The sequence below is a fragment of the Anguilla rostrata genome, chromosome 17, assembly GCF_018555375.3.
Source record: "Anguilla rostrata isolate EN2019 chromosome 17, ASM1855537v3, whole genome shotgun sequence".
Classification (NCBI taxonomy): Eukaryota; Metazoa; Chordata; class Actinopteri; order Anguilliformes; family Anguillidae; genus Anguilla; species Anguilla rostrata.
The window spans coordinates 14,280,171-14,304,247 of NC_057949.1; the positions used below are offsets into that span (position 1 = coordinate 14,280,171).

At 51.6% G+C, this 24,077-nt stretch overlaps 1 protein-coding gene across 1 annotated transcript in view; it reads right to left on the minus strand.

Moving 5' to 3' along the window:
* Nucleotides 1-24,077, minus strand: part of LOC135244073 (speckle-type POZ protein-like) — a 98,049-nt gene that overhangs the window by 26,822 nt on the left and 47,150 nt on the right. Inside the window, exons 3-4 of the mRNA XM_064316272.1 lie at nt 9,003-9,154; nt 1,966-2,099 (exon numbers count right to left, since the gene is read on the minus strand). Coding sequence (XP_064172342.1) covers nt 1,966-2,099; nt 9,003-9,154 — 286 coding nt within the window. The remainder of the gene's footprint in view (nt 1-1,965; nt 2,100-9,002; nt 9,155-24,077) is intronic.

Genomic DNA, 24,077 nt, shown 5'->3' on the forward strand with positions numbered 1-24,077 from the left:
GGCATTAAGGAATGATAAATGCCGCGTCCTCCTTCATTTCTCCGACGTTTCCTTCTGCGCCGCAGCCGCAGCCCCGGCACTGCCAGCGCAGCGGGAATCCCGCCGCTGCTCGCGCCTCCGCCGGACCGCCAGCGGGGGAGGGGGGAGGGGGACGGCGGGGCGCCGCCGAGAGATGATTTAAACGCCCCGCCCGCCCGCCCGCCCGCTCGCTCGCTCGTACGGTCCGGGCTGAGCGTTTCGAAACCGGAGCCTCTGTCCACCGAACGAGGACCGAAAACTAGCCTCTCCGCGCGCCCGTCTCTCTCCTTCGGTCTTCCTCCTTATGTCCATGTTTTTCTCACCTTCCCTCCTCCCTCCCTCCCTCCCTCCCTCCCTCCCTCTCTCTCTCTCTCTCTCTCCCTCACTCTCTCTCAGAGATAAGAAACAGGGAGCTTCCTTTAACGGGGGCAGTCTCCTCCTTAAACGCCCCCCGGGTGTCTGGGGAGTGGGGGGTTGGTGGGGGGGGGGGGAGGATGTAGACTGAGCCGACGCTCTCGAGCTTCTCACACGGAGCAGAGCGGGGTCCCCAGGGCCGCTTCAAAACGACTAACGCCGCTCGGTGTCAAACCGCAGTCTAGAACTTTCCACGGGCTCCCGGGACTGACTCAGCGCTGCGGGCCAGCGGAGGAGCCATCCAATAATACGTGTAATAACGGCTGAGGCAGCAAATCAGATATGTATTTCTGGCTGAGGCGGCCAATCGGATTAGAATTTCCTGTTTGAGGTTTGAAATCGTATATTTGTTCCTGATTAATGCGGTCAGATACGGATTCTTGGGTGTTGCGGCCAATCAGATACGCATCCCTGGCTGAGGTACCCAATCACATGTTCTTGTTGGTGGCTTCATATATTCTTGTGCCAATGAGGGAACAAGTCAAGGAGACTTAAAAGTAAAGAAGGACAGCAGACTAACGGCTCTGACCAGCAGGGGGCAGCGAGCAGCTTGCTTTAATGGGCTAAACATCCCCGCACAATAATGCTACACAGCCCCGCCCCGCCCCACACAGCACGGGCCCGCCCAACCGTCCCCAAAACCGCCCCACCCTCCTCCCGCCCCTTCCACCCCCCCCCCCCCCAGCCAGGCCGCCTACTTGGAAGCGTTTTAAACAGACTTCCAAACGTCCCTCCCCCCTCGTCCCCGATAGCGGGAGACGGCTCCCCGGACGAACCCCCCCAAGGTTAATTAGGATTGTTTTAAGCAGCCGCCGTCTCTTTAAGCATTAATGATGCACGCGCTACGCCCGCGCATTAACATAACCTCCTGCCGAACGGGGCTTCTGGGGCCAGAACCCCGCCTGCGCTGCCGGGCTGTGACCCAGTTCCTGCCGCGCGGCTCGGGACGGGGCCTCCGCCAAACGCGCCAGGCCGTTTTTTATTACGGGCTGGGATGGGGGGGGGGGGGGGTTTCGTTTCGAGCGCGGCACGGCGGTTAGGGGGCGAGGCTCGGGACTCGAGAGGTTGCGGGTTCGAATTCCCGGGCGGGTGCGTGGCCGTTGTACCCTCAAGCAAGGCACTTAAATATTTACTGCAGCAATTCAGGTTAAGTGGAAAGTGATTCTAAGTGCGAGAATTTAAGCTGATTGCCCGAGTGAAAGAGTGCAGGTCGTTTATCGCCCTGGATAAAAGCTAAAGGCGCTACAACCAGCGCGGTGGTGATGGGGGCACGACTGACTGAACACTCACAGGGTCTAGCTCGCAGAACAAAGTACAGTAGTAATGAGGGCATACAGATGTGGTGGGGAGGGGCTAATATTTCATATGGGGGATGGGGCCTATATTTGCGATGGGGCATGGGGCCTATTAGCCGCGATGGGGGAGGGGCCTATAGTTGTGATGGGAGAGTGGCCTATTGTTGCCTTGGGGGGAGGGGCCTATTGTTGACATGGGGGATGGAGCCTATATTTGCGATGGGGCATTGGGGCCTACCTCACAGAACAGGCTGAGCTTGTCGTCAGGAAGCAGGCCATTGGCCTCGTCTGGAAGAAAATCCCAGCAGATAAACCCCCAGTCCTTGAAGCTCCAGTCCTTCCCCTGGACAAAGCGGCATGCCCTCTGGCTCTCTGAGAACAGACAGTCAGCTAGGGGGACACACAAATCAGAATGACACAAACACACCCCCCCTAAATTCACACCCTGAGGTTTCATCCCGAGAGCCATCCATTTGCTTAACTGCCACTTCGTGGTCCTCTGAGAGCTCGGCTTTTAATCAGACTGTAAGGAGAGTGCACTCACTACAGTGAACAACCAGAGAGACCATAATGATAGCCCTTCACTACAGCGAACAGCTAGCCTGCTCGCTCAAACTGGCCCCAGTCACACAGGGCCACGTCCATAAGGTGTTTCCTCACCACACTGCCTATACTCTACTCTGCGGGTGTGTGTTTGCTAGCGCCACTCTACTGCGCAGGTGTGCATTTGCTAGCGCCACTCTATTCCGCGGATGTGCGTTTGCTAGCGCCACTCTACTGCGCGGGTGTGCGTTTGCTAGCGCCACTCTACTGCGCGGGTGTGCGTTTGCTAGCGCCACTCTATTCCGCGGATGTGCGTTTGCTAGCGCCACTCTACTGCGCGGGTGTGCGTTTGCTAGCGCCACTCTACTGCGCGGGTGTGCGTTTGCTAGCGCCACTCTACTGCGCGGGTGTGCGTTTGCTAGCGCCACTCTGCTGCGCGGATGTGCGTTTGCTAGCGCCACTCTACTGCGCGGATGTGCGTTTGCTAGCGCCACTGTACTGCGCGGATGTGCGTTTGCTAGCGCCACTCTACTGCGCAGATGTGCGTTTGCTAGCGCCACTCTACTGCGCGGGTGTGCGTTTGCTAGCGCCACTCTACTGCGCGGGTGTGCGTTTGCTAGCGCCACTCTACTGCGCGGGTGTGCGTTTGCTAGCGCCACTCTACTGCGCGGATGTGCGTTTGTTAGCGCCACTCTATTGCGCAGGTGTGCGTTTGCTAGCGCCACTCTGCTGCGCGGGTGTGCGTTTGCTAGCGCCACTCTACTGCGCGGGTGTGCGTTTGCTAGCGCCACTCTACTGTGCGGATGTGCGTTTGCTAGCGCCACTCTACTGCGCGGGTGTGCGTTTGCTAGCGCCACTCTACTGCGCGGGTGTGCGTTTGCTAGCGCCACTCTACTGCGCGGGTGTGCGTTTGCTAGCGCCACTCTGCTGCGCAGGTGTGCGTTTGCTAGCGCCACTCTACTGCGCGGGTGTGCGTTTGCTAGCGCCACTCTACTGCGCGGGTGTGCGTTTGCTAGCGCCACTCTACTGCGCGGGTGTGCGTTTGCTAGCGGGTTTTAGCCACACGCATGCTGCGCCCCCCCACCCCGCCTCGCGGCGTTCCGCATTAACGCTTCAGCGGCCGACGCCACGGAGGGTCGGAGCCGCCGCCTCGGCCGGGGACCGCGCCCGCGACAGGCGGGAGGAACAGAGGACGCGTAATTATCGCCGCAGTTAGCGTGGCGGGCGCTAACGCAGGAGCCGCAATTTACACGGGAACGCAGGCGAATGGGAAAATAAACATCTCCAGAGCCTCGAGATAATGGAACGACGCGACCTAATCTCTGCGCGCATCGCAGCGGCATGCTACTGTAATTACTGGAGTGTGTATAAATAAGCGCGGCGTTATTAAAGCTGCAGCCGCCCGCGCGTTTCGAGCGCGCGTTCCAACTGCAGCGCGCGAACGATTAAAACCAAACACCTTTTCCGGGTATTTTTTTTCAAAGCGGCTGGTTATGCGCCAGCCATAAATCCATCAATCACATCGCGGCCATCTTCTATATATAATATTTTACCCGCCCAGTCGTTACCGAACAAGTGAACTCGCATAATGAGATCTTCGTCACCACCAGTCAAAGAGAACATCCAATTCAATTAGCGGTCCCAAGGACCGAAATAGCATTCTTACGGAAAGTGTGCAAATTGTGTCAATTAAATATCGCTTCGCAATTAACAGGTTAGAACTTTCCGGGTCCGCGTTGGCAACTGCGAAGCAAAGCAGCGACAGCGTGTGAACGTCGTTCTGAACTGAACGCGGGGCCCGGCGCGGTGTGAGTGTGAAAGGTAGTACAGGTAGATATTAACCTTTGCCCAAAGTGGGTATGGGTAACCATGGCAACCCCGGTTTGAGTGGCGGGCCCTCGGCTGGTGGTTCTGTCGTTTGGCGACTCTCTCTCTCTCTCTCTCTGTGGCAGGGGCGTGCGATCCTCAGCTCACGAGCTCTACAGAGAGCGAGCAACTGGCACCTCCCCCCACGCCAGCGCCTCCCTACCTCCCCACCCCTTCCACACCAGCACCTCCCCATGCCCGCACCTCCGCAAGCTCCCCAAGGAAGCACTTCCGTACCCTCCAAGGCAGCCACACACCCCCCCCCACCCCCCTCAGAACTTCACACATCAGCTCCTATGTACTGTTGTGCAATTCAGAGATAGGAACCACGTTCTTCTTGTAGCCAAGACAAATGCTATTGATAATTAGCCTTTTCATTTGACATAAAGACAGGAGCCATGTTCATCTTATAGCCAAGGTAAATGCTACTGATAATTAGCCCTGTGTCTGCGCCGCGGATCCCTGGTCAGTAATTGAGTGGCGGTCTAGACAGGCTCAGCAGGCTGGGGGGGGGGGGGGGGGTGTATCGCCTACGCCGTTGGACAAGTTCAACGGAGCAGGACCAGACCAATGAGATGGTGGAATGACCCGATCCGAGGCCAGCTGGAGACCGGGGGACGTGTTCATGAGGTTGACGGACGGCGGGAAGCAGACGGCGGGGGGGGGGGGGATGCGGGGGGGTACGTCAGGGTCGGCCGCAGTCGGGAGGCGGGCGTGGCTCTCGGTCAGTAAGTCAGTGTGTCAGGATAGTCAAGTGCAGCAGCCTCCGAACCGCGTCCCGCGAGCTGATTACCCGCGTGAAGAGCCGGCGCGGCGGGGCGGGGCTGGGCGGCGGCTCTATTGCTCCTGGCCGAGCCTCCTCCTCCTCCTCCTCCTCCTCCTCCTCAGAGCGCCTCTCGGCGTGGCTGGCTGTGTGAGTAAGAGGCTCTCTCCCGAATCCGCGCGCCCGTTTGTGGGGCTGTCGCACGCGCCCGGTGGGGCGGGTTTGAGACGGAGCCTCGGGGGGGGGGAGGACGGATTACAAATGGGGGGGCGTCCCAGCACTGGGAGAGACAAGCTGCCCGCGGGGGCGGCAAATCCATCTCCATTAACGGGCCGGTCGCGGACAGGAAGCTGGCCGAGTGCCGGGTACTGTGTGTGTGTGTGTGTGTGTGTGTGTGTGTGTGTGTGTGTGAGAGAGAGAGAGAGAGAGAATGTGTGTGTGTGTGTGTGTGTGTGTGAGAGAGAGAACGAGTGTGTGTGTGAGAGAGAGAGAATGTGTGTGTGTGTGTGAGAGAGAGAATGAGTGTGTGTGTGTGTGTGTGTGTGTGTGTGTGACAGGAAGAAAGTATGTGTCCGTGTGTGTGCATGTGAGTGTATGTGTGTGTGTGTGCGTGTGTATATGTGTGTGTGCGTGTGTGTGCATGTGAGTGTATGTGTATGTGTGTGTGTGTATGAATGTGTGTGTGTGTGTGTGTGAGAGAGAGAGAATGTGTGTGTGTGTGTGTGTGTGTGTGTGTGTGTGTGTGTGTGTGTGTATGTGTGTGTGTGTGTGTGTATATATTTATGTGTGTGTGTGTGTGTGTGTGTGTGTGCGCGTGTATATTTATGTGTGTGTGTGTGTGTGCCTCGGGGTACGCCCCACGGAGCTCCTGTGAAATGCGAGAGAGGACCCTGGCAGCACCTCAGTGCCACCCTGGCTGCTTCTGTGACAGCCTGTCACACACCGTGAGCACCGTTTCACCAACACAGAGAGAGAGAGAGACAGAGAGAGAGAGAGAGAGAGAGAGCCGTTTCACTAACACACACACACAGAGAGAGAGAGAGAGAGAGAGCGAGAGAGAGAAGAGAGGAGCCGTTTCACTAACACACACACACACAGATAGAGAGAGAGAGAGAGAAAGACAGAGAGACAGAAATACAGAGAGAGAGAGAGAGAGAGAGCGAGAGAGAGAGAGAGAGGAGCCGTTTCACTAACACACACACACACAGATAGAGAGAGAGAGAGAGAAAGACAGAGAGACAGAAATACAGAGAGAGAGAGAGAGAGAGAGAGAGAGAGAGAGAGGGGCTGTTTCACTAAACACTGGAGCGGAGTCAAACTGCACTTCTGCGGTGTTTGAAACGTGTCCTCAGAGACCGAGTTTGAAATGGGCAGAGAGGGGAGAGGGGGTCACCCGTCCCCCGTCCGTCCGTCACATGAAACGAGGAGGACTAGGGCCGCCTTCGTAGCGCATTCGACGCTCCACTCCGAGACCAGGCTCGGCCCGCCGCCCCTCCCTGGCCACAGCGCCTCCTGCTGGTCGCGCGTGGAGAAGGAGAGAGTCTCGGAGCTCAGTTCCGACAGCGTGCGGGCAAAGCCACGGCAGGCTCTGGCTCCGGTGTCTACCGACAGACGCCACTCTTTTTTATAAAAACACGCGGGCGACGCGGGTCTCTGAAGAGCCGTTTCGCAACACTTCTGAGATATTTATCTCGGCTGAGCTTTTTAATAGCCAGCTAATACTCGGGAAAAAATTCCCCTCAGGGCATTTAAATAGACGTCGTAGAAGCGGTGGCGGCTTCCCCCCCGAGAAGAAAGCCTACGTTTCGATTCGAACGGAAAGAAGAACGCGGACTGCGGTCAGATCAACCGGACCCGGCTATCGGTCGTTCGCTCACCCGCGCGTGGCCCAAAAAAAAAAAAAAACGTTCCTTCGAAAAGGAAAGCGTCGATGCGATCCTACGCCTAATGTAACACACCCCCCACAACCCCCCCCGCCCTCCTCAGGGGCTGTCGAGGGTTTCGGTTCACGATGCCTGCGAGGGTGGGGTGGGGGGGGTTGGGGGGGACAAACAATTAAACGAGGCGCGCGAGAGAGAGGCCCGGCGGAGGCCCGGAGAGCCCGCCGTCGCCCCGCTATTAATCTGCGGCGAGGGTTCTATTCGCCCGCCCGGCATGAAAGGGAGCTCCTTCCGCTCGGCGTTTCGGCTCCATTAGGGGGGGGGCGGGCGTGGGTGGACGGGGGGGGGGTTAATGCAGAGCCCGGCGAGGCAGATGAAAGCCGAGCCGGACCATTAGAGGGGCTCAGCTCCGCTCGGCTCCGCACCACGCACGCGACGCCGCCACCGCCGCCGCCGCCGCCGAGAGGGCTATTAGCCGCCGCGGCTTCAAATATAAATAACGCTTCCGCACGGCGCCGCACCCCCGCGGAAAAAACAGCCAGTGGGAGGGAAGCTGGGGGTGTGGGGGGGGTGAGAAAAAAAACAAGCAGATGGAAAAGCGCCTGACTGGAATGGACACATCTGGCCCACGCAAATTTCATTCGCCATTACTTTCCTTTTTTCTTTTTTTTTGCTTTTTTTTCTGCCCCCCCTCACAGCACCCCCCACCGAACCTTCACCCAATTAAAAACAGGCTGGAAGAGGAAGCAGGCGGGTTTTTTCTCGATTCATCCAAATGGGCAGCCGCCACTTTCGGGAGCGCTTTTCTTTAATTAAAATTATAATTGCCGACGACGCTTTTAATTGAACGTTCGGGAGGAAGCGGTCCGCGATCGCGGAGACGACGGCGCGCGCGCGCGAATGGAGTCCTCGCACCTTTCGCGGGGCGTGGAAAGGGTTTTTTCGTAAACCAAGGTGAAGCATTTCGGCGCAAGCATTTACCAATCAAAATGCCTTTTTAAAAAAAAAAAAACAGCACAAAGCCAACCTACCATTTGAATCGAAACTTTCGAAAACGATAATGTACGACACGCTCGAGACCTCCCCCTTCACAACGCGTGCTCGGCTGTGACGAAGCCGCAGTTTCATTTTAATCCCCCCCCCCCCCCGGCAGAATGCAGGCTGAATACTGGACACCGAGAGAGACACCGGTCGGCTTATCTTTACGACGCATGTTTTCAGGTTCTGTCGAACAGCTGACGTACGGCGTAAAAAACGCAGAGTCCATAAACACGCGTCTCCCCGCCTTTCATCAACTGCTTTTCCCGCTAAGTCACCGCGGCCAGTCGCTCTCTCTATCTCTCTCTCGGGCTCTCTCTATATCTCACTCTCACTCTATCTCTCTGTCTCTCGGGCTCTCTCTATCTACCTCTCTCTCTTGGTCTCTCTCTCTCTCTCACTCTCCCTCACTCTCTCTCGCTCTCTCTATCTATCTCTCTCTCTCTCTCTGTCTCTCTCTATATCTCACTCTCACTCTATCTCTCTTTCTCTCTCTGTCTCTGTCTCTCTCTCTCTCTCTCTCGGTCTCTCTCTCTCTCTCTCTCTCCTCTCTATCTCTCTCTCTCTCTCTCCCTCTCTATCTCTCCCTCTCTCTCTCTCTATCTATCTCTCCCTCTCTCTCTCTCTGCAGTTAACGCTGTCAGCCTCCTCTGAGAAACTGCTGGAGAGCGCCGCGGCCCGCAGGAAAGGCCCGTTACGAGGAGCGATGGTCGGCGGGAGAGCGCGCGGCGGTCGGCGGCTCATGAAAGATTCACGCGGTCCCGGTCGCTGGGCGAGCGGCGAGCGGAGACGCTAACGCGCCGCGGTCGCGCGGCCCCGGTCGAATGCCGTGATAACTCTCGCCGGTTTGAGCGTTCACGGCCTACCGCAGCCTCGGGACGTCTGTCATACTCGCGCGAGGAGGCGGAGATTATTTCACCGAACGGCCCGAGCGCAAAACACCGGATGATTCTGTTAGAAAACACACATTCAGTTTGAAGTCCTCTTCTGTACTAAACAGGGAGCCTTGTTCTTTGTACTCAGCCTTGCTCTCTGTACTAAATATAAAGCCTTACTCTGTTTACTCAGTAGAAATCCTTGATCTCTGTACTAAATATAAAGCCTTGCCCTGTGTACTAAATATAAAGCCTTGCCCTATGCACTAAATATAAAGCCTTGCTTTGTGTACAGTATATACTCACTCACCCATGGCCTTGGTCTCTTCGCCCTTGGTGTTGAGGATGGAGAATTTAAACTTGGCGCGCACCTCGCTCTTGGGACAGCTGACCAGGAGCAGGTAGAGGGACAGGTAGTCCTTGCTCTGCTCATCCAGCCCTTTGGGGTTCACTTGCAGACACCTGTCCAGGCAAAATGGGGGTCGTTATCAACAGACACACAGCTCACCACTCCAGCAGAACCTGTCCATATGTGGCAAAGGGGAAGGACTAATTCAAAGGAAATAGAACCTAAACGGCTTTTTGATGTCACAATATACTCTTCACGGTGAGGCCTGGAAGATGAATCTGAGTCTAGCCAGCAATGTACTATTGTTTTTTTTTCACTCTTCCATGAGCCGGAGTCTAATTTCACACACTACAGACCACATAGTACCACAGGAAAGCCAGTGACTTTTACGCCCTACAGCCCACACACAGTACTACAGGAGTGCCAGTGACTGCTTTGCACAATACAATCCACACAGTACTACAGGAGAGGCGGTGACCATTTTACACTCCAGAGGTCGACAATTCCAGTGATCTGGCATAATTTTCTTTACATACAGGGTCAGTAAATCACACATCACCGATGCCACACTTTTTTCCCCTTTCTAACACTCTGGCGTGAGACCTCATTAATTATTCATTAGGCAGCCAATCAGTGAAGCAGAGCATACTGCTCACCTTACAGTGATCGATAGGGAAGCCCCAGGTCCCAGCGGGGTCCTGCAGAGGCATCGGGTTTAGCGCGGCGCATTGCAAGAATCACCTTCAAACCTTGACTTCAACCTTGACAGGGTAGAGCGCACCCTGGTGGTAATAAAGAAGACTGCAGGTCCAGCTAGCACAGGGGGCTCCAGCTGCTCACTAAAATCTCTCCTTTCTCCAGAACGGAACTAGATTTCTATTTTCAGCAGAGCAGTTTGTTCTTTGCGCGAGTCGCTGGGTTTTAGCTGGCTGAGTCCGTCTCAAATATGAGTACAGCTGTATACAGACGCGGCGAAGAATTGCCCTGGGCTCAAATCCAAACCCCTCCCCCACTGTACCATTTGAGCTTGTCATTGGCTCCTGAGGAGAATGTGGAGCTTTTGGTGACTTCACCCATCTCTTCCTGGGAGAAGGTGAAGTTGTTGATGGTCGACATGCAGGAGAACTTCTCGACCTCGACCGGAGGGCCGAATGAAGAAAAAATAGATACACTTCACTTAAATATTCACACGTGCTCGCACGCACACACACGCACACACACACACACACACACATACGCACGCTCACACACACACACACAAACCTTGACATCAAAAATCACAAACCACATCAGAACTGTCTTTCATCTTAATAAAGACAAAGAAGAGGTAGAAGAAGAAAAATGATGAGCAGAAATGTGTTGTCGCCTTTTTAGGACCACGAGAACGAGCGGGAAAAATATGAAACATCAAGGAACCAAATCACAGCCTCGCTCCATCTTCAAGATGACTAAATTACCACAGCAGTATTCACATCGTGTAACCCACCATGCCTGCCTGCCTGTCTGCCTTCACTGCCAGTCCCCTCTGCACTGTGTACACACTCACACACGCACATACAGTACAGACACACGTTTACACGCACGCACACACACACACACACACACAGACACACGTTTAAGCAAACACACACACGCACAGACACGCGTTTACGCAGACACACACACACACAGACACGCGTTTACGCAAACACACACACACACACATACAGTACAGACCCGCGTTTACACGTGCACACACACACACACACACAGACACACGTTTAAGCAAACACACACACACGCGCGTTTACGCAAACACACACACACACACACATACAGACGCGTTTACGCAGACACACACACACAAACACACACGCGCACATACAGACACGCATTATGCACACACACGCACATAGACACACATTTACACACACACACACACACAGACATACATTTACACACATACATACAGACTTGCATTTACGCACACATATGCACATACAGACGCGTGTTCACACGCACACACACACGTACATACAGACACGCGCATACATCCACACACGCAGGCACACACACACACACACTTTACTGAAATGAACCATCCCACTTCCTTGAAACATCTCTGCACACAAAGCAAAGAGACTCCAGCTCTGAAGCTCTAGGAACTAGGCTCCAGGGACGGGGAGCTCAGCAAACTGTAAAAAAAAAATATTCCCTACATTTCAAACTTTCAGAGAAATTAACCTCAAGCAGCTTACATGTCCTTGAGAGTATTCTGATCACTGTAAAGTACGATATTTATATTGTACAAATAGCTGGTGTGTACAGACACATATGATGCAAACTTTCACACGTTTCAATGTGCAGTGTGCTAATTAGCCACTGAAATGAAACCTGGCATGTCGTGGGTAAAGTTAATTTATTTTATAGTGATTTTTGACAATTACATTCTTGTCTGAAAGTGCTTAACTGTACAGTATGTTCAAGTGCGTGTTTTTGGTTAGCCTAGACAGTTTTGTGTACGATGAAGGATGTTTTAGGTATTTACACGGCTTTCTGACAAAATGCCAGCTTTACAGTAGCGGGTATAAGAACAGATACGGATTGGGGGCTAATTTCAGTCTGAAATAACGACACAGCAGCCCTCACTGTAACTATAGCCCTGGGACACGGCATTCTGAGGAAATATCAACAGAGAAGTGTCACTCACACAGACACGCCCACACTGGCACAGGCACACAGAGACAGTACCACGGTGTGCACCCGTGCATAACGCGCAGACACACACACACACACAGACACACACGCACACCTACATACACACACACACACACCTACATACACACACACAACGCACACACACACACACAGTACTGGAGTGTAACACCAGCACTCAGCCACAGGGCCGCTTGACATTTCCGCAGGAGGGGGGGAGGGACGCTCGGAAATCTTGACATGGCCAGCGCTTGGGCTGGGGGGGGGGGGGGGTGTGGGAGAGTCACAACATAGGAGGCACCAGCCTTCGCCCTGCAACAAGGGGGGGGAGAGAGAGACGGAGAGAAATAGAGGGAGAAAGAAACAGTGAGAGACAGAAAAGAGAGGGACAGAGAAGGAATAGGGAGAAGACAGAGAGAGAGAGAAAGTGAAAGAGAAACAGAGGGAGAAAGAAACAGTGAGACAAGAAAGACCGAAAAGAGAGAAGGAATAGGAAGAGAGAGGGAGAGAGAAAGGAAGGGGGGGAGAGAGAGAACGAGGGAGGGAGAGGAAAAAAAAAAGAGAAGGAATCCTCAGAGGGGGTGGAATGATCTCTTGTATCAGTGACAGAGCGGTCGCCCTCTGCAGCAAGGAACATCAAAGGCAGCCGGTCGACCGCTGGGCGGGGGTGGGGGGGTGGGGGGGGGTGAGGGGGGGGGCAGGACACGTGTTTGTCAGCGGGGGCGGAGGGGGCCGGGGCTGCGAGAGGACAGGCAGCCGGTTTCCGGGAGGGTGGGGGGGGGGAGCCGCGATCAACCTCACAAGAATCGGTGGGCGGGGTCAAGCGGTCCCGCCTCCGCCTCCCCCGCCGGGCGGCTAACGCTAACGTCGCTCTCGGCTCCCCGCAGCTTGGTTAAGGTTAAAGCTCCCGTCTGATCACTTTAAGTTCCTTTCCCCCCCTCCCCCTCTCCTGAGCTATTTGTGTCTGATAATGAAACAAAAAAAAAATAAAAAAACTCTGGTGGCATTTTTACTGAGCGAAACAATAAAATATTAATCACAAAGTTGGAAGAGGAGCGAGCGCGGAATTTGCAATTTAAATTTCCCTGCGACTTCCTGGCAATTAATTTGTGTCTGCTCCGGCGTCCCTCGCCTGCCCGCCGTTGCCAGGGCCGTCGTTAGGTGGCAGCTGCCATTCCGACGGTCTGGTAAACACGGTTCGAAAAAATAAATAAATAAAAGAAAAAAAATTTAAAAAACTCAGAAATGAAAACGCGCACCTATGCTGCGGCAAAGCCGTCAAAAAAAAAATCCCGCCTTTCTAAATCTGAACCGGCGTGGACGGCCGGGGTCAGAGGGGAAAAACGGCGGCGAGACCTCGAGGTTTGAGCCGAACGGGAAATCCATTTTGCCGGCGCGTGAACCGGAAGCACAGTTTAAAAACCTGACGGTGCGCGGTGCTTTTAACAGGAGTGCGCCTGTAAAAGGAACACAGACGGTGCGGTTAAAAGGACCGGGGTGGGGGTTTATGCGGCAGATGCCGAAACGGTAAAACGGAGTGTGGTCCTCTTAAAAGGCTTTCCCGCCATCGTGCATCGCGTTTCAGTCCAGGGGTCCTCAACCTGCATCCTAGGGCCCACCCCCCCCCCCGTGTAAGCTGGCTATTCTCGTGCCTGACCAGGTGTCCACGCAAGACCAAACTGGCTTTGCCTCTGAAGGGATGGGTTGCCATGTAGAACATTCGGTCGCCGTACAGTACGAAAAGTAAAGCCTTCGGTGATCAGACCGGTTACAAGTCATTGGATATACATATGGACCATTCATTCATAACAGCATGTGTACCTACGTCCTACCAATGCACTCTCAAGAGGAAAAATCATCCGTCCATTCAGACAGCTGCTGTTTCACGTCCCCGTCCCCCACCACTGGGGGCAGACTACCCGCCAGACTGCATTCATGGGCTTCTACCTGTTCTTCAGGTGATCAGAGAGAAATAGAGCAAGGGGAGGAGATGCATTTATGCACGCGAGACCGACAGCCTTCCAGGTGCCAACGCAGATTATTACAGGAGGAAGATACGGTGCCGTGAAAAAGTATTTGGCCCCCTTCCTGATTTCCTCTATTACTGCACTTTGTCACACTGAAGAGCTCTGGTTTCAGATCTTTAGACAAAATGTAATAGTAGACAAAGGGAAACAGAGTAAACACAAAAGACATTTTTAAAATGATTATTTAATTTATTTAAAGAAACAAGTCATCAAACACTCATATCACCCATGTGAAAAAGCAATTGCCCTGTTAGCTACTCATTCAACCACTTAGCCAAATTTATAATTAGATTCAGCCGATTGAACACAAACATGCTTGATTGCAGCCAGCCCTGTTGAATCCAAACCTCAGCCATATCGAACCTTACCATGAAAGTAGTCACCGCTAAGTATCTGCAAGCACACTATGCCATGATCAAAGGAAATTCCAGAAGAGATGAGAGAAAACTGTTGTTGAAATATATCAGTCTGGAAAGGGTTACAGAACTATTTCTAAGGCTGTGGGACTCCACCAAACCACAGTGAGAGCTATTAACTCCAAATGGAGAACACTTGAAACAGCGGTGCATCTTCCCAGGAGTGGCCGGCCTGCCAAAATTTCTTAAATGGTACAGCGACAACTCATTCAGGAAGTCACAAAAGATCCCAGAAGTACATGCAGGCCCCAAAGAACAGCAGGTCTCTCTAACCTCAGATAAGGTCATTGTTTATGACGCTACAATAAGAAAGAGAATGGGCAAAAATGGGATTCATGGGAGAGTAGCCAGGCAGAAGCCACTGCTAACCAAGAGAAACATCAAAGCTCATCTCACATTTTCACAAAAGCACCTGGATGATCCGCAAGCCTTTTTGGATAATGCGCTGTGAACAGATGAGCCCAAATAAAAGTAGAACTGACTAGACAGCACTGGCCCCATTACGTCTGGCATAAAGCAAATACAGCATATCACAGTAAGAAGATCACACCAACAGTCAAACATGGCGGTGGTAGTGTGATGGTGTGGGGATGTTTTGCAGCCTCGGGACCTAAACGACCACTATTGAAGGAAAAATTAATTCTGCTTTGTATCAGAAAATTCTTGTCCGGGCATCTGTCCGTGAGCTGAAGCTAAAGCGTAACTGGGTTATGCAGCAAGACAATGATCCAGAACACAAAACAACTCCACATCTGAATGGCTGAAAAGAAACAAAATTAAGGTTTTGTTAAGTGGCCTTGTCAAAGTCCTGACTTGAACCTTGAGATGCTGAAACCAAACCTGATACAAGCAGTTCTTCCTGGAAAACCAATCAATTTGTCTGAATTAAAGCAGTTCTGCAAAGAGGAGTGGGATAAAATTCCTCCACAGCGATGTGATTTCAAATTACAGGAAGCATTTGGTTGCAGTTATTGCTGCTAATGGTAGTGCCACCAGTTATCAAGTGTAAGGACGTAATGACTTTTTCGCATGGGTGATATGGGTGTTTGATAACTTTTTTCATTAAATAATGAAATGAAAATCATTTAAAAAAAAATTAATTTTGTGTTCCCTTTGTCTAATATTACATTTTTCCAACAGATCTGAAACCTTTTAGATCTTTAGAGATATGCAATAGAGGAAATAGGAAGGGGGCAAATTCATTTACATGGTATTTCACATGAAGAGAGCCCAGGCCTAACCGAGGAAGAGGATGCTGGAGGCCTGGGCACAATGAATCTCCTTTCCCCACCCAACACACACACATACGCACACACACACACACATACATACGCACACACACACAGACACATACGCACACACACACGACAACACTACCACAACGACACACACAAACACACACACATCGCACACACACATAGCACACATACGCACACACACACACACACATACGCACACACACACACACACACACACACACATACGCACACACACACAGACACACACACACACACACACAGACACATACGCACACACACACAGACACACACACACATACGCACACACACACATACGCACACACACACACACACACACACACACACACACAGACACACACACACACACACACACACATACGCGCACACACAACACACCAGACACATACACAAATGCTGTCAACGCATTTGTGTAAAGAACATGTTTAAAGTTTTAAAACTACTTTTACAATTATCTGAAAGTAGCAGTATTTGATTATGTTGTAGTACTTAATAATTATAAAGTAATAATATTGCATTAGTAATTACAATGCATTTGGTTCGTGTGAGAATTTGGAAATACTCTAGCCTACTCCATGCCTTTGTGTGCACAACATTGACTCCTCCGATTTCACATTTTAATTACAACATGCAGCCATGGCAGTGTACAAAATTTATTAAGCCAAGCATGCATTTCACAGGATAATTAGCCTCATAGTACTTCAACAGCAGACATTTATCCAATTATCTTCTAGATATGCTCGTCAAATTGGTCACATCTTAAATCTCATAAATCCATAAACAAATTTTTCATTTTCTGTCATGTAAGCATGAACTTTCAGAGAAGCCTTTCATTGGTCCTGCTGAGCTATATTTTTTGGTATATCATCCGATCGCTTTTGTTAAATGCACTTGAAATATTTCAAGCACATTTCAAAAAAGAATGGTAAAATTTAAGGAAACGTTTGGTAATAATTTGCATACTTAATGTGAAAGCATTTGATTTCTCGAGTAAGCATTTTAAATCCTTCTAATTCTGTGCAGCAGAACTGTCTGGGCCTGCATATTTGTAAATACTACAAATAGATACAAAAAAAACAAGTTTAGAATGCAAACATTTAAATACTTTTATCACCTGAGGTAAGAAAAACATGCATAAAACTGTTCTTACAAGAGAAATTCCAATATTATTACTAAACAGCTATTATATTTTTATTACTAATCATCTATTATATATAATACCTTTATTACTAATCACCTATTATAACTTTTACTAAACACCTAGTTTACCTTTATTACTAATCACCTATTATAACTATTACTAAACATTTGGTATACCTTTTACTAATCATCTATTACACCTTTATGCTTAAAAACTAGTATACCCTTATTACTAATCACCTATTACACCTTTATTACTAATCTATTATACCTTTATTACTAATCACCTATTATACCTTTATTACTATGTGTGTTATTAGCAGTGCAGCTGCTCAATTCATTAATCATCCTTCATTAATTCAGCTGAGTGATTCAAACAGAAAGCATTTGAGGAGGGAACTGCGGCTCATTGAACAGAATGGTGGATGACAGGAGAGGAGAGGAGAGGAGAAATCCCGCTCTGGGGACCGCTGATCCTCCAGGGCTCCCGTACCGAGACGTTCAGAGTAAAAAGATAAAGGGTAGCACCGCGTCTTCCTCCGAGACTCCGGGCCCCTGCTCTACGGCACGCATGTGACAGAGGGAGGCGCTTGCAAACCGCGAAGGCACGCACGTGCGCGAAACAGCATCCGTTAAGCTCTATTTCTGTTCCCTCTCTCTCTCTATCTCTCTCTCCCTCTCTCCCCCCTCCCTCTCTCCCTCCCTCCCCCCCCTCCCTCTCTCTCTCTCTCTTTTTCCCTCCCTCCCTCCCTCCAGCAGTGACGGGGCTGTTTTTCCCGCCGAGCGTGGGTGACGGACAGGGAGGGCGTGACTCGTGGAGCGGGAGAAGTGGAGCCCAGCAGATGAGCTCAGAGGCTAACTGTTAACACATAGTTTACCTATAAACATCATCTCTATTTCAGCACTTTATTAGTTTAATACATATGGTGTGTAGCTTGCATATGACAAAGTGCATTATAACCTAAAAATATTACGAAAATATTAATAACAATGCATATTATTATTACTCCTCATATTCTCCTCTTTTTGGCTCAATCACGCTCCCCTGACAGCGTGCTTCACATTAATTGCTTAACGAATCGTGATTCCCCCACCCTCCTGAATTTGCTGTGTCCAGCTCAGTGAACAGATCCTTTTAAACGGGCCCGCACACCCCACGCACACCCCGCTTCCTCACGCTTCCTTCCAGGGCCCTGCTTCGGGTTAAACGGAAGGTTAATTAGCTCGGCTGATTGGAAGTCCAGCTCCAATTAGAAGCAGAGCGAGCCAGAGAGATCAGGGGTCCAAGGGGCGCGAACATCCAATCCCAGCTGAGGGTGAACGTGTCACAGCTGAGGGTGAACGTGTCACAGCTGAGGGTGAACGTGTCACAGCTGAGGGTGAACGTGTCACAGCTGAGGGTGAACGTGTCACAGCTGAGGGCGAACGTGTCACAGTTGAGGGCGAACGTGTTACAGCTGAGACCGAACGTGTCAGAGCTGAGGGTGAACGTGTCACAGCTGAGGGTGAACGTGTCACAGCTGAGGGTGAACGTGTCACAGCTGAGGGTGAACGTGTCACAGCTGAGGGCGAACGTGTCACAGCTGAGGGCGAACGTGTCACATCTGAGGGCGAACGTGTCACAGCTGAGGGCGAACGTGTCACAGCTGAGGGTGAACGTGTCACAGCTGAGGGCGAACGTGTCACAGCTGAGGGTGAACGTGTCACAGCTGAGAGCGAACGTGTCACAGCTGAGAGCGAACGTGTCACAGCTGAGGGCGAACGTGTCACAGCTGAGGGTGAACGTGTCACAGCTGAGAGTGAAGTGTCACAGCTGAGGGTGAACGTGTCACAGCTGAGGGTGAACGTGTCTGATCTCCCAGCATGCATGCTGCCATCTCACACTCGCATCCGCCATTGGCCTGAAGGATGTCGTCGGGGGGGGGGGGACCCGCGGCTCTTCTGCGGCGAGGCGAGATTGATCCTCGCGGGTTTCGGCCGGGTGAGAGAGAGTGTGTGCGTGTATGAGGCTGCAGCCGCTGTCTCAGTTTAATCATGTTTATGGGGCCTGATATGTGGCACGGCAGACAGCTAGAACTACCTCACCAGGCACAGAGGCTACAAGGCTAATTAATATATCCTCTCTCTCTGTCTCTCCCTCTTTCTCTTTCTCTTTCTATCTCTGTCTCTGTCTCTTTCTCTTTCTTTGTTTCTCAGTCTTTCTCTCTCTCTCACCCTGTGTGTGTGTGTCTGTGAGAGAGAGAGTGTGCGTGCATGTGTGAAAATGAGTGTGAGTGTTTCTGTGCGTGTGTGTGCACGCGTGTGTGTGTGCATGTGTATGTGTGTGAGTGAGAGAAAGTGAGAGAGAGTGTGTGTGTGTGTGTGTGTGTATGTATGTATGCGTGTGTGTAAGAGAGGCTGTCCAGCTGCACTGACTCTGTGGGTTATAGTTCAGTCCCAGCAGCAGAAGCTCAGGCTGGAGTTTCTCCTGTGCGATCAGTTACTGTTCAATAAAACGCACACCAGGAGGGAAAGGGAAGCGCCAAACCCATAAAGCCCGAGTCTGACGCGCCCCAGCATTTACTGCCAGCGAAATCACTGCGTTACACTCTGTTACATACTACGTTACGCACTAACACACACTGTGTTAACAACACGCTGCATTACGCACTACGTTACGCACTGAATTACGCACCAACACACTGTGTTACACACTGCATTACGCTGGGCACTAATTCACGCTATTACACATTGCACTACATACTACGTTGCGCACTTAATTACACACTAACTCACACTGCGTTACATACTGCTTTACATACTGCATTACGCACTATGCTACACACTAATTCACGCAATTACACACCGTTACATTGTATTCCACACCGCATTATGCATTGCATTACACATGGCACAGCATGTGGCTTTACATGCTGTACTGCAGCTGCATTGCATGCTGTTACACAATGCATTACAGACGGAATCACGCTGCATTATGTACGGCCCCGCCCCTGCCCAAAGCCACCACACCAAAAGAGAGGGTCTGAGCTCCCCTACAGCCCAGCCCACCCGCGTCCCCACGAGAGGAGCAGCTCTGACTGTCGCTTAGCAACACTGCCACCAAGAGGAAGACAGGGCCCAACTGACATACAGTATACACTCACTGCCATGCCCAGAGCACCATTCAGACATCTGCTGTCCTGGAGTACACACACATACACACACACACACATGCGCAAACACACACACACAGAGGCAGGCACACACACACACGCGCACACACACACACACACACAGGGGAATGCGCACACACACACACACACACACACACACACACACAAGCACACACGCATGGGAACACACACACACACACACACAGAAGCACAAGACACACACACACACACAAGCACAAGACACACACACACACACAAGCACAAGACACACACACACACACACACACGCGCATGCACAAGACAAACACACACACACACATGTGCAAACACATGGGAACACACACACAAACACAGAAGCACAAGACACACACACATACCCGCACAAGACAAACACATACGCATGCACACGCGCACACACACACAAGCAGACACACTGTTATTCCAGTCCTGACTTACCCGACAAAGAGCTACAAACCACTGACATTCTGGTAAGCAACGGGGTGAGCTTCTTTTTTTCCCATAAATATCCCAGACCTGTCCTTGATCATTTGTCGCACTTCACGCACACAGCAGTTTGCAGCCAGACCGAGTCTCCTGAGGAAAACTCTCAGCCAAGAACAGCGTGACCCGCGGCATGAACCCGGCGCACAAGAGACACGCGGCTGGGGGTTCGATCCCCCGCCATTGGCGCCTTCTAAGAGCTTTTTTTCCCTTTCTCTGGTGCCCTCACGGCTTTGCTCCGTCTGAATGAGATAATAAACACACGGTGGAGCGACCCTTTAAAAACCAACAAACAGACATCCCCCCGGTACATCAACTGTAGCGCTCTTCCTTAGCCTATCAGGCCCTTTGCAATTACCTAGCTCGCCAGTGCTCTTTTTCTTCCTAATCATGCTCCAAACTGTTTATTTTGGCAAGCCTAAGGCTTGGCCAATGTGTCCTTTTTTTTCTTATTTCTCAGTCTCATAATGGCTTCGTTTAACTTCACTAGCTCAACTGTGGCCCTCTTGTTTACAAACGCCAATAATAACAGACTCCAAAGGCAATCAAAAGCCTAGAATCAAGACTAGATACTTAAAGCTCTCCAATACCTGCACCAAGGAAGAAAGTGAACACGCCTGACTAATCAGAAACACCTGCGCAGCCATTTACCCCAAAACATTACACCGCCCTGAAATGGGGGAGGTGGCTATAACACTGCCCTTTAATAAAAGCTGAGAGTCTGCATTTAACCACACACAAATTGTTTGATTGCAAATCTAAAATTGCAAAGTAGAGAGCCAAATCAATTAAAAAAGTGTCTTTGTCCCAAACATTATGGAAAGCACTGTATGTTTAAACTTACTAGTTATGGCCATAACTGTTAGCTTGCCACTGATTAGCAAAACAAGCTAACTGAGCTGATACTCAGGAGTCCCCCAAGGCTCCATCCATGGACTTTCCTCGATTGTACTTTTGCTTTTCACCTGACTTTTCAGGCAACTCTTCAACAACGCATCCGTTAGCAGTTTGTCTACAGCAGGGGCACTTGTGTAGGGCCCTCCTCATCTTGGGGGGGACCCACGTGTAGACCCCTCACTACCTTTCAGAAATGGACGTACCAATGCTAGTGTTGAGCAGCAGAATGTTGCTTGCACCCCACAACTTTACTTACTCGAACCTGACAGCGTTGTCCACATAGCTCCTCCATTTGTCTCTCTGATGCAATGCCTTTTTCTAAAGACTTCTGTTGTGCTCACAATCAATCTGATATCCGCTGCAACAAATTAGCATCTCTAATACCACTTAGCCCACAACAAGAAGGATCGGACATCTCCGCTTGACAGAAACTACGGACACCACATCTAAAGTACGATTAATTCCCATTTTCAGCATCTGTGTCCCATTAAGCGCTTCATTTATGCATTTCCTTCCTCAACAGAGCAGCAGTATATTTGATTTGTTGTGCGTTTGAATGGGATGTAATGTGGCCACAGGAAGCAAAGAGCTCAGAATTTTTTTCTGGGCATCCAATTAAATCCCATAAAAACAGTGGAGTGACCACCTCTGCTAACATATGCACGCATGTGTGCGCGCACAAAAATACACACACACACATACGCTCGCACGGGTGCACACACACAAACATACACACACACGCATGCACACACACACACACACCACACAAACCCGCACGCACATGCACACATACACCACACACAGGCAGAGGGAGACACAGACACACACACACACCATACGTGGACACACAGACAGACACAGACACACACACACACCATACGTGGACACACAGACAGACACAGACACACACACCTGAATTGGCCATGCGATGCGATCGACGCGGGGAAACGGGGGAGGGGGGTGTGTCCGGTTCCTCAGCCCTGTTGCCAGAAAGCCCCCCCCCCGGCAGAGCCAACAAGCCGCTTCCTTATTAAATAAGGAAAGCTGTCATTTCCACATGCAGTTCTGACAGCGAGGGTCAATCCCTCCTAGCGGCACCGCCCGCTACGCTAACTCCGCGAAGGCTCTTCTCCGGGATCTGAGCGGGGGGGGGGGAACAGCCTTTTCCCTGGCCTGCTCGGCCTCTCCGCGCTCCCGTTTTTCCGCTGACTGACTCCTCCTGACAGCGCAGCCAATTAAGATATACCCTCCATTTAACCCGTCACGCTGTCCTCCCGACGCGCGGGGAGAGAGACGGGCGAGCGAGCGTTTCCGTGAGCGCTCGTCCGGGGCGCTAGCGGGTCGCGCTTCCGAGGGCACGCGCCGCTCAAGACCTGAACCCGTTAGCTCACGGGGGCTAGCACGATTCGGCTGGGCTTCTCTTATAGGGCAGAGAGAGAGAGACAGAGAGAGAGAGAGAGAGAGAGAGGGAGAGAGAGAGAGAGAGACAAAGAGATAGAGAGAGAGAGAAGAGAGAGAGGGAGAGAGAGAGAGAGAGAGAGGGAGAGAGAGAGAGAGAGAGAGAGAGAGACAGAGACAAAGAGATAGAGAGAGATAAAGGGGGAGAGACAGAGAGAGAAGATCCATTAATTAGCTATGGTTCTATTCTCTAAAACAGGTGGCCCTGGGATTGGTCATGAGGCTTCAGCGAGATTCATGTTGCTCACACAATCTAAACTGGCACAGTATGGGCAGAGCAGGACTTAAGTGGCGGGTGGAGGGGGGGGGGGGGTAAATGGGTAGGTTGGGCCCAGCAGGTGGGGCGTAGTGGGGCAGAAATGATGAGGCAGGGCAAGGGTGTGGCAACTGTCAATACTGACATGAGGCCTCCAGACGCCCAATCAGACAGTATCTATATCTCTGTTGGGGCAGGCTTTAAGATAATTCCACCTACAGGGGCAGGCTTTAAAACAGGAATACAGACACACAGGGATTTAATCTGGCCCTTGAGTAGTATTACTGCTGGTTTTCTTTTCTACCTGATAGTAAATTAATTGATTAATTCCACTGATTAGCCAGACATTTGACTCAAACTGGTGTCCCAGGTTTAAATCGGTCCTGAATGAATGGCATACACTTGTACAAAAGTTCCCGGAGCACACATTAAATCGTAGCAGGGCGTTAGCCTTAGGGTTATATTTTCCTTCATTGGCAAGCTGCTTAAACGTTAGCTAGCTCCTCAGGCTCATGAGCTAAAGTTGACAAAACAACATCTTCAAAGAGAGAGAGAGGGGTGAAAGCGGGGGGGAGGGTGGGGCGTGGAGGTTTATCCACCGGTGACATTTCCGCGCCGAGCGCGCGGCCCGGAGCTCCGCCCACGCGGGGGGGGCGGGCCGCGCCCGCGGGCGAACGGTCAAACCCGGCGGCTCTCGACACTCGACCGGCGCGCCCTCCGAAGCCGAGATAAGACCCCGCGCCACGGGGCCTTTCAACCGGCGGTAATCCCCCGTTCCCCCGGCCGGTTAGCCGCGAGCGCCGTATCCCAAACTCGATCGTAAAAGAGCACTTTTTTTACGGTCCGGTGGGGGACACGTTATCGCCTCTGGGATTTTAAATGCCAGGCAGATAAGACGGCGGTGTCAAAGGAAGGAGGCAGCTGGGTGACATTTTAACGCCCCGCTCCGCGGTCGATAGTTACTCGCCGCTCCGCAGGCCGAGTCGAACGTGGGGAACGACGCTCTGAACACCGCTTCTGAGGCTTCTTCGCCGCTCGGCCGAAAAACAAACGTTTTCTCCACGCGTTCAGAGCTAATAAATCGAGGCATCACGCTGACGTGCCTTCAAAATGGCCGGGGAACATCAAAGCCCTAAATGAAAGCCGGCTTCAAAGTTCCTCGTCTCCTTTCTCTGTGATCGGAACGAGCGGAGAAATCGAGTCTCGTCCGAGACCGTG